At 35.1% G+C, this 19616-nt stretch overlaps 2 protein-coding genes across 3 annotated transcripts; one reads left to right on the top strand and one right to left on the bottom strand.

Annotated features, from left to right (window-relative positions):
* Positions 1-4027: 4027 nt before the first annotated feature.
* Positions 4028-11188, bottom strand: LOC144852027 (retinol dehydrogenase 8-like). Its single transcript, XM_078709707.1, has 5 exons — positions 10904-11188; positions 8861-9029; positions 6897-7076; positions 5712-5805; positions 4028-5431 (listed from the first exon to the last, which is right to left on the bottom strand). The coding sequence occupies exons 1-5, from the start codon at positions 10994-10996 to the stop codon at positions 5080-5082; spliced, it is 888 nt and encodes a 295-aa protein (XP_078565833.1). The 5' UTR covers positions 10997-11188; the 3' UTR covers positions 4028-5079.
* A 1513-nt stretch (positions 11189-12701) lies between these two features.
* Positions 12702-19441, top strand: LOC144853025 (putative sodium-coupled neutral amino acid transporter 6). 2 transcript variants are annotated; one of them, XR_013614358.1, is made up of 14 exons: positions 12702-12848; positions 13181-13356; positions 13707-13833; positions 14892-14931; positions 15097-15181; positions 15382-15523; positions 15857-15994; positions 16444-16523; positions 16916-17016; positions 17299-17417; positions 17765-17921; positions 18049-18143; positions 18383-19177; positions 19274-19441. XR_013614358.1 is itself a non-coding variant. In XM_078711082.1 (13 exons), exons 1-13 carry the CDS (start codon positions 12762-12764, stop codon positions 18464-18466), a joined length of 1431 nt encoding a protein of 476 aa, XP_078567208.1. In that variant the 5' UTR covers positions 12702-12761; the 3' UTR covers positions 18467-19441. The 2 variants fall into 2 exon arrangements, 1 of the variants encoding a protein (XP_078567208.1); XM_078711082.1 differs by having other exon boundaries at positions 18383-19441.
* Positions 19442-19616: the final 175 nt, after the last annotated feature.

Genomic DNA, 19616 nt, shown 5'->3' with positions numbered 1-19616 from the left:
TGTGAAGATCCATAACAGTATAGGGCCTACAGGAAATCGGGTGATTTTATTCGTTGTTTGTCTTGTATTACGGCGCGCGCTCATAAAACCCCTTTTAACAACCTGATTGTAGTTTATGTTTGCATGAATGTCACGCAACCGAGTGAAGTAAAAGTCGTATCAATGTTAACATATTTAGCGAAAGCGAACTATTCAATCTTATTAAAGATATTTTATTAATATAAAATTGCATCGGTGTACAATTTGTTCGACCTAATTTCGATGAACCCAAATGTATTTGTTATTATTAAATCAAAATTGATTGAAACCTAGTTGTGTTCTGTGCGACGCAATAGGTACGTCTCGTATAATTCCATCAACAATTTGATTTCTTTCTTTTTTCTTCTGATGTTTTATATTGCATAACATGAAAGGAAGGTATATCTATATTTTTTAATAACTTCAATATTAATATTCACCACAAAATAGTTAAAAAAAACATAATTGATTATTGATTTTCGACTCGGCAGACTTCAAATAAATTAGGCCTAACCACACCTGCGGAAGGGTTGAACACGTATCGTTATTGTCATCAAGTATTGAATGTTGGATTAAAACAACGCGTGTTCTACTCGTAAAAAACAGGATTTTGTGATTTTGATGATTTATGCTTCCGAGTGATTTCAATCGTCTGAAAAGGAGGATCAGGAGTATAACTGTGTACAACACACTTGTGCAATGTTAACCTAGATGTGGTGACATCACACATCTCGATTTGAAACGGAAACTAATGTGACGATGAGAGACGTTTTTATGCGCGCGCGTCTCCCTCTTTGATTCAAATTGCGCAATTATTGTACTGGCAAACCCCGAGAACCCATACCGTATTCTAGAGCGTTCGAGAAAAAATAGACTATAAATTTACAATAATATATGCGTTATCAAAATGTTAGGAGGAATCTTTCATCACATTATAACGTTCATTTGTACTTTGTTGACCGATGATCTGAACACTCGTCTACCTCATTAACATTGAATAACATTGTGCACGGCGTTGGTCGAGTGTAATGCAGTCAGTTAACACAAATCATTTGATACCACATCGTCGTTCTTACGTTCGTGCGAGCTTTAAAGTACCTGGATCTGTCGGATACAATTTCACCCATTGTTGAAACTTTCAGATTTATTGCATCCTCATGGCTTATGACCCCAAACGACAAAACAACACGTTTTGCCACGTTTCTCGCGCTCACCTGGGCAGCATGACAGAATACAGTCGAGCTTGGATGGACGAGGACGCCACGCGAGCTGCTGTCAGTGGTAAACTTGATCCACCTTTGACATCTTGCCAATCATCTGTAAAGTTGGCAAGGCACATGACAATTGTAAACAAGAACATTGATAAGTAGTAGTTCTCTGCTAAAATTGAATAGTTGTTTTGCATTTGTAAAAGGAGCCTGTTGGCAATATTATTTATGTTACATAATAATATTATGAATCATTGTGTTATGGAACAGTACCGTATACAGTGTAGTAATAATAAGTAAATGTCAGTCATGATAAAAAATTGTCAGAGTTCTGCTACAAATACTTGACCAACGTTCAGACACGCGCCAGTCTCACGTCACGCGCGCTTTCTCTTTAATCTTAGTTTTCACTTTGACGCTAACACAACGATGACACTTTGAAGAAGTGTCGTGATTGGTTAAAATACTTGCGTTGCGTCCTATTATAGTAAACACAGATTTATTGTTTTCTATAAAAAAAAATATTGGCCAATATTGCCAGCAGATTCATAGTTAAACTCGATCGCTGACGTAAATGTACGGTATTAAGTCTTACTTCATATTTTGAATAATCTCGGTCTAATGTCCTAATTATTGATTACATTGTGGGCCGCGTCTGTAGGTCCTACATAATTATAAATAGGCCTACAATTCAAAATAGGGTTTATGTAGTTTTCCTGCACAATGTGACCCTCTTTACCAAGGTGTTGCCATGGGTTAAGTCATCAAACAAGAAGGCACTGTATTTGATCATAATAACTGCGTACTGTCACTAATCCCTAAATATTAACCATATTAGGATGTAATACGCGACCAATTGCATTCTATAAATAGATTTCACGGATATGAAAAAAACAAAATCCAATAATGTTTCGAGCCGTCAAAACAAGTACTCGAGACGAGTGATTTTAGGGATTTATGATTACTTACACACCTGTTGACACTGGCAAATCACGACCTCGGTGGTTGGAGGGGTTAATAACGAAATATTGGAGCTATTCCAGATTCGTAATTCATAATTTTAGTAATTGAATTTATACAATTAAAGATATTTCAGACACACGACGGGTACGGTGTGTTTATACTGAGAGTGACCCGGGTTTACGCTTTTTGAACCGTGTGTCTCTCCAAACCATCATAAAGCCAGCTAAGTTGCGTTGCCAACCCAACGGCGTACGCGCAACGCAAGTGATTTGACCAATCACATCAATAGATCAAATGATTCACCGCGTTGCGTCGTTTCGCTAAAGCGTGGTTCCCACTAGCGACGCAACGCAAGGACGTAACGCAACGCAAGTGAATTGACCAATCACAAGCGATGGCTTATTCGCTTGTGATTGCTAACTGTCTATAACTTCGCTTGTCATTGGTTAAAACGCTTGCGTTGCGTTTACGTCCTTGCGGTACGTTCTAGTGGGAACCAAGCTTTAGTACAAGTCGTTGCGTTGTGAACTAAGTGTTAGTAGAGTGGCTCTCTGTGATTTCACTCCCACAATACATTTTTTATTTATTCTTCTATTATTTAATATTTAACAAAAATGAACCGAAATTTGATTTGAGAATATCAATACAATAGTCGGTGGTAAGAACAAATCAAATTTATATACGTGCAAACAATTTATGACCATCATTATAAATGACACATGTCAAAAAACAAAGGTACTCATATGATGCCCTCAAGGCCTTAAACTGGTACCGTTATCACACCATGTGTTACAACCTGTCAATCGACATCTTAGGATTTATGTTGGGCAAATCTTACATCTTATTACTTAACTCATTTCCATTGTGTTGTTTCAATTGGGAGAGAACGATTTATAATAGGTCAAATAACACAACCATATCCACAAATAAACATGATTTGTAACAAAACGAATGTGAAAACAACGACTTGTAAAAAAACAATTAGCAACAAGCAATAACTGCAAATCATTGAAATAACTGTGACGCAGTTTTGATCTGGATGATGAGGTTTCATGAGGGCGCTGTTATAGTTTCTATTTAAATGTTCAACCATTCATGATGTTATTTCTTTGAAAATCAGAATCAACGAACATATTTATAATGTAGACAATATTAATAGACAGTTGTAATATTAATATCTCAATAATTTGAGAAAGAAATATAATGCGTTAAATATAATAATCGATGTATTAGTATTACTTATGATACTGAAGTATTTTTGAATAGCGCCCCCAATATCTGAGGTGACATAACATACAAAATGAAATGTTAGGCTACTACACAGTCTACTATGTTATTATAGCGCGTCATATGATGCAACTTACCAAACATCTAGAATCCTTTTCAAAAGTAGAAAGTGAAATCTCGTAGGCTTAAGAAACGGAGCCGAAATAATAAACTAATTTACCATACCAATCTGAGGACAACAACATCATGTCATACCATACCAGCAGTGAGTTCATTCATTCTTGCAGCAGTATATAGATGACCAAATTACATCAAAATATACGAAAAGGTTTTTAGAATATGCTTTTCCATCCAAATGCATAAGCAAATACATGCTATTAAAAAGTATTATTTTATTTTATTATTACAGTATATAGGTGTACAATAAGCAATTAATAGAATACAAATTTATTACAATAAATAGATTATTAATACTGATATATATTTTAAGCGGATTACAAATAAATGCATGAGGCCTAGTATATAGCAAGTTTTGTCCGCGACGCCGACCATTAGTGATCACAGCTTTAATGTGGGTTTACACCACGCCATAGTTTATGATCTCACGCACACTAAATCTAAAACTTGGTTTCCACAAGAGACGCAACGCAAGGACGTGGACGCAACGCAAGCAAGTTGACCATCACAAGCGACTGTTCGAATAATCTATCGCTTGCGATTGGTCAAACCACTTGCGCTGCGTTAAGTACTTGGGTTGCGTTGCCAAGGGAACAAAGCTTAAACGCGTTTTAACTCGCATTTGTGTGACACGTCACGGACTTACTGTCAACATAACAGACTTTCCTACATAACAGACCCACATACAACAATACAACTACCGTACCTGTACTATATTAACTGTAGGCTTAAACATTAACGAGTAATCGTTTCAATGCGTGACAGTATTATAATTAATAATTATAAGATTAAAATATAATTTAAGCTAGTTCGCTTGGATTAGCATAGTCAATGTCCCATACGACGAATACATAATGGCTACTAATTTCATACTATCAAGGATATACTATCAAGGATACGACGACGACGACATTCAAGGAAATGCGTGCTAACTACAACAGCACCAGTATTACTAACAATGACATCACAACAAGTGCATTAATGAATCAGAATAATAAAATAATGACAAACAAAAAACAACAATATTATCATTTTAAACGTTAGAATAGTAAACCACTGAAGGATGGTTCATACTAGAACAATGTTAATCCGACAAGTAAGCACCACTCTAGTGTGAACGTACCACCACCACCAAAGCTTGGTTACCACTTTTAGGCAACGCAATGGCGTACGCGTAACGCACTGGCGTACGCGCAACGCAAGTAAAATTGACCAATCAAAATCGACATTTCGTGTGATCCACTTTGATTGATCGTCCTTCTTGTGGGAACCAAGCTTTAGGGGTTATAAGTAATAGAATCAACATGCATTAAGTTCCGATCGATATGTTACTTTACATGTCATAGAAGATAGATACACAGTACATAAGACTCGTTTGAATATTCACGCGTCCTAATGAACACAATGTGATACAGTTTCACGTATTTACGTTACCATCAATCAAGTCACATTTGTTTTAAGATTGTGACGTACAGATTATAATTTATCATACATCAAAATATTTTGTCATAATTGTGACCATTTCGTCTCCAGTTGTGTCCCGCATTTTTAACTGTGCTGCCTTTTTGGTATGTTCACTTGTTTGGTATCGTAAATGTTTATTTTCGGAGACGAGCACACTGTGTATAACGTCTGCTACCTCTTCGGCGGTCTGCATTATCTCAGTCGTTTCCTTGAAAATGTTCGTGAAGAATGTATCGTATTGTTGCTGGGAGACGGTGTCCTCTGGTACGACGTCGCCTACTGTCGTCGTCGCCGCCTCACCGTTTACGACGTTGACCGCCATTGCATTCGCAACGAAGTTCGTAGATACAAAACCTGGCTGTATCAGACATACACTGCGTAATATATACAAAATAAAAGAAAACAGTCACAGCATAGTAATAATATAATTTAGTAGAAATCTTAAGGGTTCACTTTTGGTACCCCAACAAAGCCTCCACTTAGGAGGGCTCCTGAATATGGGTTACCCATGTGTTAAAACTCTTCCAATTGTTAGTTTCACGGAAATGTGTCTCTTTTTATGTCTTTCTTTTATGGAAAAAATCCACTATAATTCCAGTACCCATTAACAATAGTACTAACACTAATGACTTTGAAGTAAACAAGTTCACTTACTCAATGTTATTAAGTTTTAAAACTGGTGCTAACGATTCACTGAAACCTTCGATTGCAAACTTAGACGCACAATAAGCATCATTAAACGGATAGCCTGTAAAATATAATTACAATGTGTTATTATCTTAAGCTTGGTTCCCACTAGCGACGCAACGTAACGCAATCTACGCAACGTAACGCAATCTACGCAACGTAACGCAATCTACGCAACATTACATTTCTCAATATGAACGATCTACTTTGTAAAATCATGGAAGAGTTAAATTATGTAATTTAACTCTTTTCCCTGGCGGTAAAATATAGTCACGTAATTTCCAATCTGAACATGTCCAATCTGATCAAACAATATTCTAAGCTTGATTATTTTTACAGGAAGCAGACACAATAATGTGAATGAAAACATTAAATGACATTAACAGCAGTGACATGGTATGGAGTTAAGCCTACTAATGGTGCGTTAATGTAATGCAGCACGTACATCAAAGTAAATACGTAATATTAACGTACAAATCGGAACAAAATGACCGACATTACTCACGATACCGTGAACTCTTATCACAAAAACAAATGTTAAATGTTTGTATGAGCTGAAAGCTTGGTTCGCACCAGCGACGCAACGCAACGACGTACATGGGAACGCAATAATGATGCAAACATTGTCGTAGGTTTGATTTCACGCAGGCGAGGAAAGCACAATTTTTGGAAGGGCATTTTCTTACGTTGCGTCGCTAGTGTAAAGCGTGGTTCCCACTAGAACGCAACGCAACGACGTATCGATGCAACGTGTTGTATTGCGTAATCACAAGTGGGAACCGACGACGCAATAGTGCTGCAAATATCGCAGGTTTGATTTCACGCAGGCGGGGGCAAACACAATTATCGGAGGGGCATTTTCTTAAGTTGCGTAGGTTGCGTCGCTAGTGGGAACCACGCTTAACCAAGCTTAAAGCTTGGTTCCCACTAGGACCTATAGCTTGGTTCCCACTAGCGACACAGCCTACGCAACGTAAGAAAATGCTCCTGCTTGTGATTACGCGATACAGCACTTTGCGTCGATACGTCGCTGCGTTACGTTGCGTTGCGTTCTAGTGGGAACCACGCTTTAGCGAGCGCGTCGCAAGTAATTTAACCAATCGCGATGAACTGTCGCTTGTGATTGGTAAACTCATTTGTGGAGTGTCTTACCCATGAAACCAGCTTGGCTGGACATATTAATAATGCACCCACTAGACTGTTTCTTCATATACGGTACGACAGCTCTAGTTAATGCCACAGTTCCTAAGAAGTTTGTTTCAAATACCAAGCGTATCGTGTCCATGCTTGTTTTTTCCAAAATTCCAAAGTTACCGATTCCTGCGTTGTTCACTTAAAACAAAAAATCGAAAACGACATTAGTTAGAACTAGACTTATACTAAAGATTCGATTTGATTAGTTATCATTAGTTAGTAATCATATACGATATCAAATCAAATCAACATTTATTTCTTTCACATAAAATAAGAACAAATATCCAATATAAATTGTAATATGAAGGAAGAGGGCAAAACTCAAAAAGTAACGCCAGATGAAAAACAGAAATTCTATTAATCAAAAGACCTTGTGGCGAGTTAGCCCTAAATGAATGATATAAATAAAAATAACGGTGCGTTCAAGGTAAGAAAATTAAATTTAAAACAACGTGACGAGCACCAACCGAACGACATATTAACTCTAGAGATGTAACTGAGAATATTTCACAATTAAACAAGAAAACTGTATACACTGTATAATATAACTATTTATATATAGATTAGGCCTATTGTTTTGTATTTATTACTTATAGGTACATCAATATAATATTGATAGACACTATCAATATAAAAGGATTGTTTTGATCGCTTAAAAAAAATTATCAGCACTTTTTAACTTGTTTCCGTGTTATACTTGTGCATTACATTAAGAAGCTCAACAATATGGACTCATTGAATTAGCCAGTGATACTATTTTAAGAACAGTGGGATTAAACTTATTATCGACGCTTTAACAGCTAATCCTATAAAACCGCGAAATACGTAAATCTTAAGTCGTTTTGGCGCGAAGCCATATTTCGGGCCCCATACCTCGTATACATACACTTTTACGGTCGTCTTCGAATTGTAATATTTCTAAGTGAAACATTTTCTCAATCCATTCGTTAATATACAATTGACATCAATAACTAATAATGTTGTGATTAAAACGTAATCAAGAAATATATTTATTTAAGCCCCCTTAAGCTGTGGATCTCAAGACATATGTTACCAATGTCAAATCATGAAGAAATATTTGTCAATTGGTCAACTTATATTAGAGTGGAAAAATAGTTAAAATTTTATAGAAGAAATATGTAGCTCTCGTCTTTGTAAGACAACCAAGGGGACGACCCCATCCCGCGAGTGCTAAAAAGGTAGGCCTATGCTATCTTTTGCTTTCTGGCTAGGCTTTGGTCGTTGAGGTCTTTTTTTAGTTTGAATCGAACAAACCGGCATGAAACGAAAAGAAATATTGTTGAATTATTGTATAACTCATCATGATAAACTACTAATAATACGTACGTGGACCGTGATTTGTTATCATGTGGTTTGTTGTAGGTCATTACTAATGTAAATTTCACTTCCGGTATGATTTTGGATTATACAATATAATTCGACCATTGTTTTATATAATAATAGGCCTACACGAACACAACAAGAAATGTCTATGTTTGCACGTAACGAAACTATTATTACATTTCATTTATAACTGTTTCCGGACCCGTAATGTTTCAATAAGGCTAAACTATTGATGCGTCCGGAAGTATAAGTTTAGAGTGCGCAGTTCTCGACTTTGACGCGCAGCGTCTTCTATAATCCGACGCAATATTATTATAGTCTTCTTATAGATTGATCATTCTGTCGGTTGGCTCCTATCATATTTGATTTCATTCAAATAAAAAAAATCGCTATATTCACAGATAGAATCTTTTTTCCACAAAAATGACGAATTTCGTCATTTTAAAGTTAATTAGATTTGAAATATAGCCTTTTCATCCCTAGAGTCTTCCGTGATATGTGGTAAACGTTTAAATAGGGGTAATAATAATGTCCGGTAATTTCCTGGCTTAACACGGATACAATTACTGATAACTTACCGAGTATGTCTATCCCTTCATCCTTCTCAATTACTTCATTAACGACCGCACTTATTGTCGTCTTGTTTGTAACATCCAACTCTCGTACAAAGATCGTCTTATTAAGTAATTCTCCGCTTTTTTCTTCCAGCTCACTTTTTTTGTCGAGGTTTCTCATTGTTGCATATACCTGTATATTGGATAAGAGATATGAGATAAGATTTGAAACTCGGCGGACCGTTTTCTAGTATACTATTACGGAGTGCGCCCTTCATTTATTTTTTTAAATGGTGATTTATGATGGTATTTTTAGAAAATCGCCTAATTAAATGTTATTTAGGTGTTACTTAAATAATGTGTGACGAAAGTTTCGTGTGTTGACGATAACCGTATCGTCTTGTTTCACCGTTGGATATAGACGAGAATATAATTATTGTAGCAACGTCGTTGACTAATCATAACATACAACATTTTCAGTTTCTTTCTCTGATTAAAATCTATATATTTGTGCAGGTACGGAGTCCCAACTACTGCCAACAACAAGGTCAAATCTATAGCTAACAATAGCATCCAATCGATTTATCTTCTTCGCGTCTCTTCTTAATAATCTAAATAATTGTAATATTATGAAGGCTAATATCTAATAACAAATCTAGATGATATTATTAACGTTTCTGATCACGCGGATTACTGTAATATTACTGCATGTTCTGACAATAACCTATTTCTGCGACTCCTAATGCTTGGTTCCCACTAGGGATGCAACGCAATGATGTAAGCGCAACGCAAGTAATTTGACCAATCACAAGTAATGAATTATTGTCGCTAAAGCTTGGTTCCTACTAGGATGCAACGCAAGGACGTAGACGCAACGCAAACGAGTTGACCAATGTCAAACGACCGTCGAATAAATCCATCGCTTGTGATTGGTCAATCCCTTACGTTGCGCTACGTCGTGTGTTGCGTCTCTATTGGAAACCAAGCATTATCATTGGTCAATTTGCTTGCGTTGTGCTTACATCCTTGTGCTGCGTCTTTTTGTGAGGATATTATTCCCAGATATATTTATATATATATATATATATATTTCAATTTGTGCTATTTAATATTCCTCATTATGTTCATTATCTCTCATTAGGATTGAGCGTAATTATCTGCTACTCGTTCATCAATCATCATAGTGTTTCTTGGAAGCGATAAATGTACAGGATATACTAATCAATCAATGCGTTTAGCATTTCTTGGCCGCCGTACGTATAGACCAATATTACGGATATATAGGCACGGCAACCATGATGATTAAATATTATTATATTTGAGTACAGTATGTATGTGCGTTTGTGGTCTATTATACTGTACTTAGGCTTGAACCTAAACATCCCAGGTTTAAGGCAAGCATCGTAGTAACAAGAAACCTAGACATGATCATTTGCGTTTTCTACATTTAGGCTAATCAAACAGTAGCCGTTGTCACAGTATAGTGATTATCTGATAAATTATGTAATTATCCTCCTCTCATTGGTTCAACGTCTAATTTAGCGTCTGTCTGTAGTTTACAATACCCCGGTATTAATATTTGCTGGATAATTCATATAGGGCCTATTGTTTAACCATAGGAGTAATATTATTATCCTTTCACCGGGTTTAACAAAAACCACGAATTTACGAGTAATTGTTTCACATCGATCGTAACAACACTGCATGGTTTATATCTCAGGTTTTAATACCCATTGGAATGCCCTTACTTCGACAATACACAGCAGTGAGATTAAATCGATACACTTGAAATTTGTTATACTAGGCCTACAAGAAAATACATATGCTAGCCTAAGTTTAACTGTTTGGGTCCGTATGATATCAGTGGTGAAAACCGTAACGAATCGTGAATAATTATCATAATTTTAAGATGAAGATTTAGGGTTTCTATAAGATGAGGATGGAATGATGACATGATGATGAACAAACACCAACAATTATATTATGTCTACTATTATGCTATCATTAAAGCCATTGTATGAATATTATAATCAGAAGTTAGATAACGTCGCTTTTTACAAGGCCTACCTTATATTGAGCATGATCCCTAGCCAACTTAAGCGCCGTTGCCAGGCCTATTCCAGACGAACATCCCGTAATGATCACAGTCTTCGGAGGCATCTTGTTAAACTGAAATTCTCTACTTTCCAATTGTGTATTTATTCTGCAAAACGGACAACTATTTGCTGTTATTTTTATGCCTGACGATGCATGAATCACGTTTTATGTGACGTTGGAGCGTTACTTTTGTCTAGTCCAAACTTCGAGAGCTGTTACTACTCTCTGCAGTGAATTAACGATATATGGCACAGTGAGCTGTGCTATCTTCTTGTTTATATGAGTAATCCGATCACATTTGGAATCATTGGCGCTCTTTATGTCCCAGAGGCACTTAAATAATGTACTGATTACTGACAACAAAACGCGACAAGTGTGATGATAACGTGTGCCAAATAAATAATTAAGTTTGAATTATTAATGACTATTCACAAGGGTCAAGGACCGCCGGCTGCATTGTTTGAAAAGTACCCTAGAATTTATTCGAAAATAATTAATTGTTTTCTCCACACGAATATTATACATATACCAAGATGCCTCATAGTACTGTAATTCTTATAATTATAATTTTTGATAATATAATATATAGTAAAATAAATAAATGAGTATAAAATCGTGTGAACGAGCTTCGGAGGTTTTGAACCAAAATTATTGGCCCATAAATACTTTGAGGAAACGTAGGCCTACCTTGAAAATGCATGTTAGCAAGAGTGTGGGAGAGGGTTGATGCTGAGGTCGGTTATGTATACAATAATAAGTCCATCAAATATAAAGTTTCAAGCTGCGTTTACGACTTCTTGGTTATCATTGAAACTGGTAACATTAAAATGATACAGACGTACACAACGGTCCAAAAATTAGTGTTTAACAGTAAATTTTCCTGAAATTCCAATATTTTACGTTTTGTTCATACATGTTCTCCAATCAATGTATTGCGATGTTAACAGCATGGTGTTGAAACTGTATCAAAAATGAAAAGGAAGGAAGATGACCTTCGACCTTTCCCGTGAATTTTAACATTTTTCTAATTTGTGTACATGTTTACTTTAATATTTTTAATCTGTTTGAGAATTTTAATTGTTGAATCCTCTTGTATCTTGTTTGAATGTCGTCTGTATAATTGGTTTAAAGAGGGCCTCTTCAAATCAGCTGTACTGCTGTACTGTAGTACAGCTGTTAGGAGCGGGCTACCCTTGTAAAATAAAGTTGAATAAATAAATAAATCCCACTATATTACGACTTGGGAGTCGAGACGACAATGTGCAACAGAAAACGACCTAGATTATAACGATATTTGATTTTTAATTGGATTTATTTACATCTCATTAATCTTATCTCTTGAGTTAGTAATAATTGGAAAATGATGAGACATCTTTAAGATGTGAAACTAATTAATAAACACAATTGCAAAACAAATGTGATGATGTTAAAAAATATTGTTGTAATAATTTAAAAATGTACTGAAGGTGAGTGTATCAACTCACAAAAAACATAAATGTACAGTAAGATTATGGATATTTATACACAGATTTATAGCAAAAATTATAAATCCATTCATCCTGTCTTTACCATCCATGAATTTTATATACAGTTCTGTTCAGTTCACGACGCTGATTGTACTTAACCGCTGTTAAAAAATAATTGGGGTTATTATTAATGCTGTTGCAAAGATTTATATTTATTTTAAAAAAATTGAAAATTTGTACTTTAAGGTTAAGAAATGAATGCTTGAACGCCCCCATTTCTAAGTCACGTGTTGAAAGGCACGTGATATCAACAATTCCATGTGAATTGACGGGTCGAAGATTGACACAAACAAATAAGCAGTATGGAACATTCAAAATATTCGGTTTCTGATGATATAGATTACAGCGTAAATGATGAAAATAGTTCTATTAGCCATTTTGATAAAAGTGTAAGTTGTTATGCTCCGTTTTGATAGTTAATAACCGACGTATAGGCTAGGCGGCCTATAATAGCCGGCCTAGCAGAGGCTAGCTTTCTCAACGTACCGTAGTAGTAGCTAGACCTGTGTCTGTCAGTGTCTGTCTGTTGTTGTTGCGTCAGGTCAGGCCTAGTTAGGCTAGTCCGATTATACCATTATTTTTTCCTCCATTGTCATAAAAAACTGGTATTACTTTGTTTTTACTTAAAAATGAAACTAATAATAATAAATTATAATTATTTATATAATAATTAATATATACATTTTGTAACAAACCAGATTTTTTTCATTCATTATAATAGGACGAGAAAAATGAAGATGAAGTTCCCCTTGTCTCATCATCATCGTCGGGTCATCATGACAACCTGCATAAAACAACGTTTTGGTTTTCTGTTTTTAACTTGATGAATGCTATCTTAGGCAGTGGTATTCTGGGATTGGCTTTTGCAATGGCTTCTTCTGGAATTATTCTTTTCAGGTTATTTTTTATTTCATTTACTCTTCAAACAACGTTGACAAGTTTAAATATTAAAACATCAATGTGCTTGAAAGATAAATATAAAAAAGAGCACATTCTGAACAAGCCATTTATTTTATTGGTATAAGAAAGATATAAACTGTACTTTATATTAATTTTTCATTTGTTTATTTGTTGTAGTCGCTACAGCTACTGTCAGTTATTATCTATACATACATACATATGGGATCCTCCTCTTCTACGTCGTAGAACTGGAGTCGAAAACCTATTCAGCACCAAATAGCCTACTATAATATTATTATTTTGCCTTTATATTCAGAATAACCTTTCATTACAAATTGTCTTTGTAGTATGTTGCTCGTTTTGGTAGCATGCCTAGCAAACTATTCTATTAGTCTTCTACTGCGAATGTGTCAAACAACAGGAGTAACATCCTATGAAGATATAGGCCTGCATGCAATTGGACCCATAGGCAAGGTAAGTTGTCCAGGTAAGATATAGGCCTGCATGCAATTGGACCCATAGGCAAGGTATGTTGTCCAGGTAAGATATAGGCCTGCATGCAATTGGACCCATAGGCAAGGTAAGTTGTCCAGGTAAGATATAGGCCTGCATGCAATTGGACCCATAGGCAAGGTAAGTTGTCCAGGTAAGATATAGGCCTGCATGCAATTGGACCCATAGGCAAGGTAAGTTGTCCAGGTAAGATATAGGCCTGCATGCAATTGGACCCATAGGCAAGGTAAGTTGTCCAGATAAGATATAGGCCTGCATGCAATTGGACCCATAGGCAAGGTAAGTTGTCCAGGTAAGATATAGGCCTGCATGCAATTGGACCCATAGGCAAGGTATGTCGTCCAGATAAGATATAGGCCTGCATGCAATTGGACCCATAGGCAAGGTAAGTTGTCCAGGTAAGATATAGGCCTGCATGCAATTGGACCCATAGGCAAGGTAAGTTGTCCAGGTAAGATATAGGCCTGCATGCAATTGGACCCATAGGCAAGGTAAGTTGTCCAGATAAGATATAGGCCTGCATGCAATTGGACCCATAGGCAAGGTATGTCGTCCAGATAAGATATAGGCCTGCATGCAATTGGACCCATAGGCAAGGTAAGTTGTCCAGGTAAGATATAGGCCTGCATGCAATTGGACCCATAGGCAAGGTAAGTTGTCCAGATAAGATATAGACCTGCATGCAATTGGACCCATAGGCAAGGTATGTCGTCCAGATAAGATATAGGCCTGCATGCAATTGGACCCATAGGCAAGGTAAGTTGTCCAGATAAGATATAGGCCTGCATGCAATTGGACCCATAGGCAAGGTAAGTTGTCCAGATAAGATATAGGCCTGCATGCAATTGGACCCATAGGCAAGATATGTCGTCCAGATAACTCAGCTAGAAGAGTATCAGTAGCTATCAAAGAGAAGTAGCGGCAAATACCTATAAACATTATTAAGCAGTCTGTTTTGTAGAATTTCCTGAGTAGTGGTTGATCATTTTAATGATTTTAAACGTTCTATTTGATTTCAGATTTTGGCAGCAAGTGCAATTATGGCTCAAAATATTGGCTGTGAGTTTTCTCATTGAAATTAAGTAAAAAGATTACTTTACTAGATTATATGTGTTTGTACTACTACACATAATTGTAAATTAGTAAATTATTTTTTATTATTTATACACAGTATTGTCAAAACTTGCGGTTACTTCTTAATTGAAACATTTCTGTTTTATTTAGCAATGTCAAGTTATTTATTTATTGTAAAAGATGAACTACCAAGTATTTTAAGAATGTTACTGGGAGATGAAAGTTCACATTCCAAGTAAGTAGATTATACAATAATATTAGAATATTATTAAATTTTCTTTACCCTTAACATTTTAAATTCAAAATTAAAAGTTTAAAATTGCAAAGTATAATCGAAGTAGATTTACAAAAATTGTGTATTTTGTGTTAATGTATTTTAAGACATTTGCCTTATATGGTAGTAAAGAGTAATTATATAAAAATGTTTTGTTTCAGCAAATGGTACTTAAATGGAGACTACTTACTACTGCTCGTTGCATTTGCCGTCATTATACCACTGGCATGCTCTCCAAAGATTGGGTTCCTCGGCTACACCAGTGGCTTCTCAATTCTTTTTATGCTCTTCTTTACCTTTGTAGTAAGTTACTGTACAAAATGGTGATACTGAGTTGAAATTGAAACTAGAAATGCATTTAGTTTTATTCCATAGGCCTAAAATGAGGGTCCCTAATGATCAGCAATTGCTGGATGGATCACCCTCATTAAATATGGTAAAAAAAAAATTTTTTTTTAATATGCCATTTTAATGTTGGTTTTTAATGTTTAATGTTTTGGTGGGAAAATACATCTTTATTATAAATACAGAGACTATTATTTGTGTCCAAAAATAAAAATATCAACATCAATATTTTTTTAGAACATTTTATTGCAGTAAACAGCATAATTAATTGTTTTCCTTCATTGATTTCAGATTGTTATAAAAAAATTCATGATTCCATGTCCAGAAGAGTCACCAAATGCTACGTTTAGTGAAGAATTTGAATTCTATACTACTTCTAATTCATCCACTGACCAATGCAAGGCTAATTATTTTACATTATCTATTCAGGTTGGTTTTCATTTTTGTTTACGATATTTGTTTATAATATTTCAGAAGGAGTCCTCATCAATCAATCAAAAAAACATAATTCATAATAATAAAGTACACTTATACCCTTTTCACATCTGCAATATGCAACACCTTGTAACAAGTTGTAACCAGTTTTTCATAGTGTAAATACAATTTTGTTGAAAATCTCACTGAAAAAACTGATGAGAGGCCTGTTTTTGTTCCCAAATGTCCAGAGTTCTTACAGCGTGCATGTATTGCACTGCATTAAACTGACGACCAATAATAGTAATCAAATCAAATCTATGCTTTTCTCCCGAGATTTCACAAGGTTCGCATATGCGTGTGTGAAAACGTGTAATAAGTCGGGAGATCAAACCTGGTTACAACTTGTTACAAGTTGTAACAATTTATGCAGATGTGAAAAGGTTAATCTCCTCGTATTGCAGACAGCGTATGTTCTTCCAACCATGGCCTTTTCATTCGTCTGCCACACAGCTGTTCTTCCAATTTACTGTGAACTTTCTAGGTATGTTTGGTGGTTATCTGATATTTAAATAAACTTTTCTGTACTTTACAATAAAGCGTATTTTTCATATGCATGTTTTTCACTTGATGTTTTATAATTAGATCATTTATTAAAGTTATTGACAAATTAATTAGATACAAAAACAACAAAACACTTTGTTCCAATATTAATTTCTGAAATTTGCACCCTTCACAAATTGTTGAAAGTATCCATGTAAATACAATTTTTAAAGGAAAACTACTTGAAAAAATGAATAAATCAAGTAAAGTTAAGGTAAAAATAAACAGCAAATAAGAAATGACATGGTTTTAGGTAATGTTATTTTATAGTTTGCCAAGCCATTAAAAATGAGTGCTGAATCATAGATAATGATAATGATTTTGTTTGTTTAGGCCTACTATACCTCGTATGCAGAAGGTAGCGACAACGTCTATTGGAATTAGTTTTATAATGTACATGGCTTCAGCTCTTTTTGGTTATCTAACATTTTATGGTAAATTTATATTTTACAATATCTAAATAATATCTATAATTTATGTTGTAATTGTCTCCACAACAGGCAAACAAATCAGCACTGTTTGTTGGAAGCTTTAAACACATAGGGACAATTAGGGGAGATAAAAGTTATTTTATGTGTAACATCTTCTCCATTCCATTCCACAATAATGTTATTGTTGTCTATAGACATTAATGATGTAAAGACATATAGCTTATGTAATTCTCAGATAATAAAAAGTTATGATGTTGAACTCACTTTAACTTGTTTTCTTTGAAGGTAATGTTGAAAGTGACCTTCTAGAGAGCTATACCAATAACGATGATAAGCTGATACTAACTATACGACTGTGTGTTGTGTTTGCTATTATACTTACAGTACCACTAGTTCACTATCCTGTAAGTGTTCATGTACTAATTAAGGACTTAGTCTGAACTTAACCAATGTAACTAAAGCTAAATAGCACAGTCAACTCTCCCAGTACAAGACTAATTAAACACTACTGTATCCCAAAATCATAGTACAGTATATAAATAGTTCCAATATTCAGCTAGAAACCCATGTTGTATTCTTCTAAACTTAAAATTATTATTCTTCTGTAGACTTAATATAAAAATAAATAAAATGAGACATTTCAAGTACGATTTCATTTAAATTTTATTCTAATTATATTGAGTGAAACATAGTTTACTGTAGCCTCATAAAGACATGCCTGGTTATTATTATTAATGTTAATTTTCTTTAGACACGAAAGGCATTATTAATGGTCGTTGCTATGGTATCACCCATGAACTCTGACTTTTCTTGGCTCAGGCATTTTATAGCTACTGGGTTTTTGATGACAACAACGCTTTGTCTTGCCATTTTTGTTCCTAATCTTGAAGAGATATTTGGTTTTGTTGGTAAGTTTATAATTAACATACATACAGTATATTAGACCTTATAAAAACTTAACGCCACAACACTGTGTACTAGAATAGTTATTGAAAACAGTTTAACATTCATCAATTTGCTTGATTATATTTATAGGTGCTATAGCTTCATCTAGCCTTGTATTTACACTGCCCTCATTCTTCTATCTTTACCTCGGCAAAGAACCTCGTCTATCCAGACAAAAAATACAGGTAAGCCAATCATGATGCCTGCTTAATCTACAATTACCTCTGTCCTCCTTAACATACAAGTTTGAGAAATTTGTTGACTTGAGATTTGGAAATATACTGCATGAACGGAACTGTGTAGCCATTACTCTAGGTTTCTATTTTGCTTTGATTGTGGTATATATATACTTCTTCCCTTTTATATGCCACTCTCCTTAATTGTCAGTTCTGATTGTGACATTTCTACATTTTTGTTTTTCTAGGTCTTTCTACTGTTGATTGTTGGCATAGTTCTTATGGTGACAAGTGTCACAGTTATTATAAGTGGTATGGTGAAAGGAAAATAACAAAGAGTTTATCTGGTTTAGATTGTGTGTTCGATCTTCACCTTTTACTATCAACATTACCATTGGTACAGGTTGCTGACTCAACAGAGTTGCAGTTTATGTACCAATCACCATGTTATCATCTCAATTAGCCACATCACCATTGGTATGGGTTGTAGACTCAACAGAGTTGCAGCTTATGTACCAATCACCATGTTACCATCTCAATTAACTACATCACCATTGGTACAGGTTGTAGACTCAACAGAGTTGCAGCTTATGTACCAATCACCATGTTACCATCTCAATTAACCACATCACCATTGGTATGGGTTGTAGTCTCAACAGAGTTGCAGCTTATGTACCAATCACCATGTTACCATCTTAATTAGCCACATCACCATTGGTACAGGTTGCTGACTCAACAGAGTTGCAGCTTATGTACCAATCACCCTGTTACCATCTCAATTAACCACATCACCATTGGTACAGGTTGTAGACTCAACAGAGCTGCAGCTTATGTACCAATCACCATGTTACCATCTCAATTAACCACATCACCATTGGTATGGGTTGTAGACTCAACAGAGTTGCAGCTTATGTACCAATCACCATGGTACCATCTCAATTAACCACATCACCATTGGTATGGGTTGCTGACTCAACAGAGTTGCAGCTTATGTACCAATCACCATGTTACCATCTCAATTAGCCACATCACCATTGGTATGGGTTGTAGACTCAAAAGAGTTGCAGCTTATGTACCAATCACCATGTTACCATCTCAATTAACCACATCACCATTGGTACAGGTTGCTGACTCAACAGAGTTGCAGCTTATGTACTAAATCTCCCCATTACCAGCCCCCGCCACTCTTTTTTATATGTTTTGTTACGAATAGTATTTTATATTAAAATATACCCCTCTTTCTCTCTTATTTAACACAAATTCATTATAGTATAAAAATGAAGTAATAAATTGTTTAATGTTGTAATATATAAAACGTTTCCATTGTTTGTGTCTTATATTATATTTTCTATTAAAGATGTATTGTCCCCCAAAAACATGAAAAAATAAAGATTAATAAAATCAGATTTTGTATAGGCAATTTCACAGTTTTAATAAAGTTATTCACTTCTGTAGAAAAAAAAATCATCAAAAATAATTATT

Source organism: Antedon bifida, chromosome 9, assembly GCF_963402885.1.
Source record: "Antedon bifida chromosome 9, ecAntBifi1.1, whole genome shotgun sequence".
Classification (NCBI taxonomy): Eukaryota; Metazoa; Echinodermata; class Crinoidea; order Comatulida; family Antedonidae; genus Antedon; species Antedon bifida.
Note: the sequence above shows the minus strand (reverse complement) of the source record. Positions and strands in the feature narration are given on the sequence as shown.

Bases quoted from the DNA above. Each gene is read 5' to 3' on its own strand.
- LOC144852027 (XM_078709707.1), bottom strand. From the start codon at position 10,996: ATGCCTCCGAAGACTGTGATCATTACGGGATGTTCGTCTGGAATAGGC. The intron at 5,806-6,896 runs GTAAGACACTCC...TATATTTTACAG, and splicing joins CAGCCAAGCTGGTTTCATGG to GCTATCCGTTTAATGATGCT. The intron at 5,432-5,711 runs GTAAGTGAACTT...TATATTACGCAG, and splicing joins TTAAAACTTAATAACATTGA to TGTATGTCTGATACAGCCAG.
- LOC144853025 (XM_078711082.1), top strand. From the start codon at position 12,762: ATGGAACATTCAAAATATTCGGTTTCTGATGATATAGATTACAGCGTA. The intron at 12,849-13,180 runs GTAAGTTGTTAT...TCATTATAATAG, and splicing joins TTAGCCATTTTGATAAAAGT to GACGAGAAAAATGAAGATGA. The intron at 15,182-15,381 runs GTAAGTAGATTA...GTTTTGTTTCAG, and splicing joins GATGAAAGTTCACATTCCAA to CAAATGGTACTTAAATGGAG.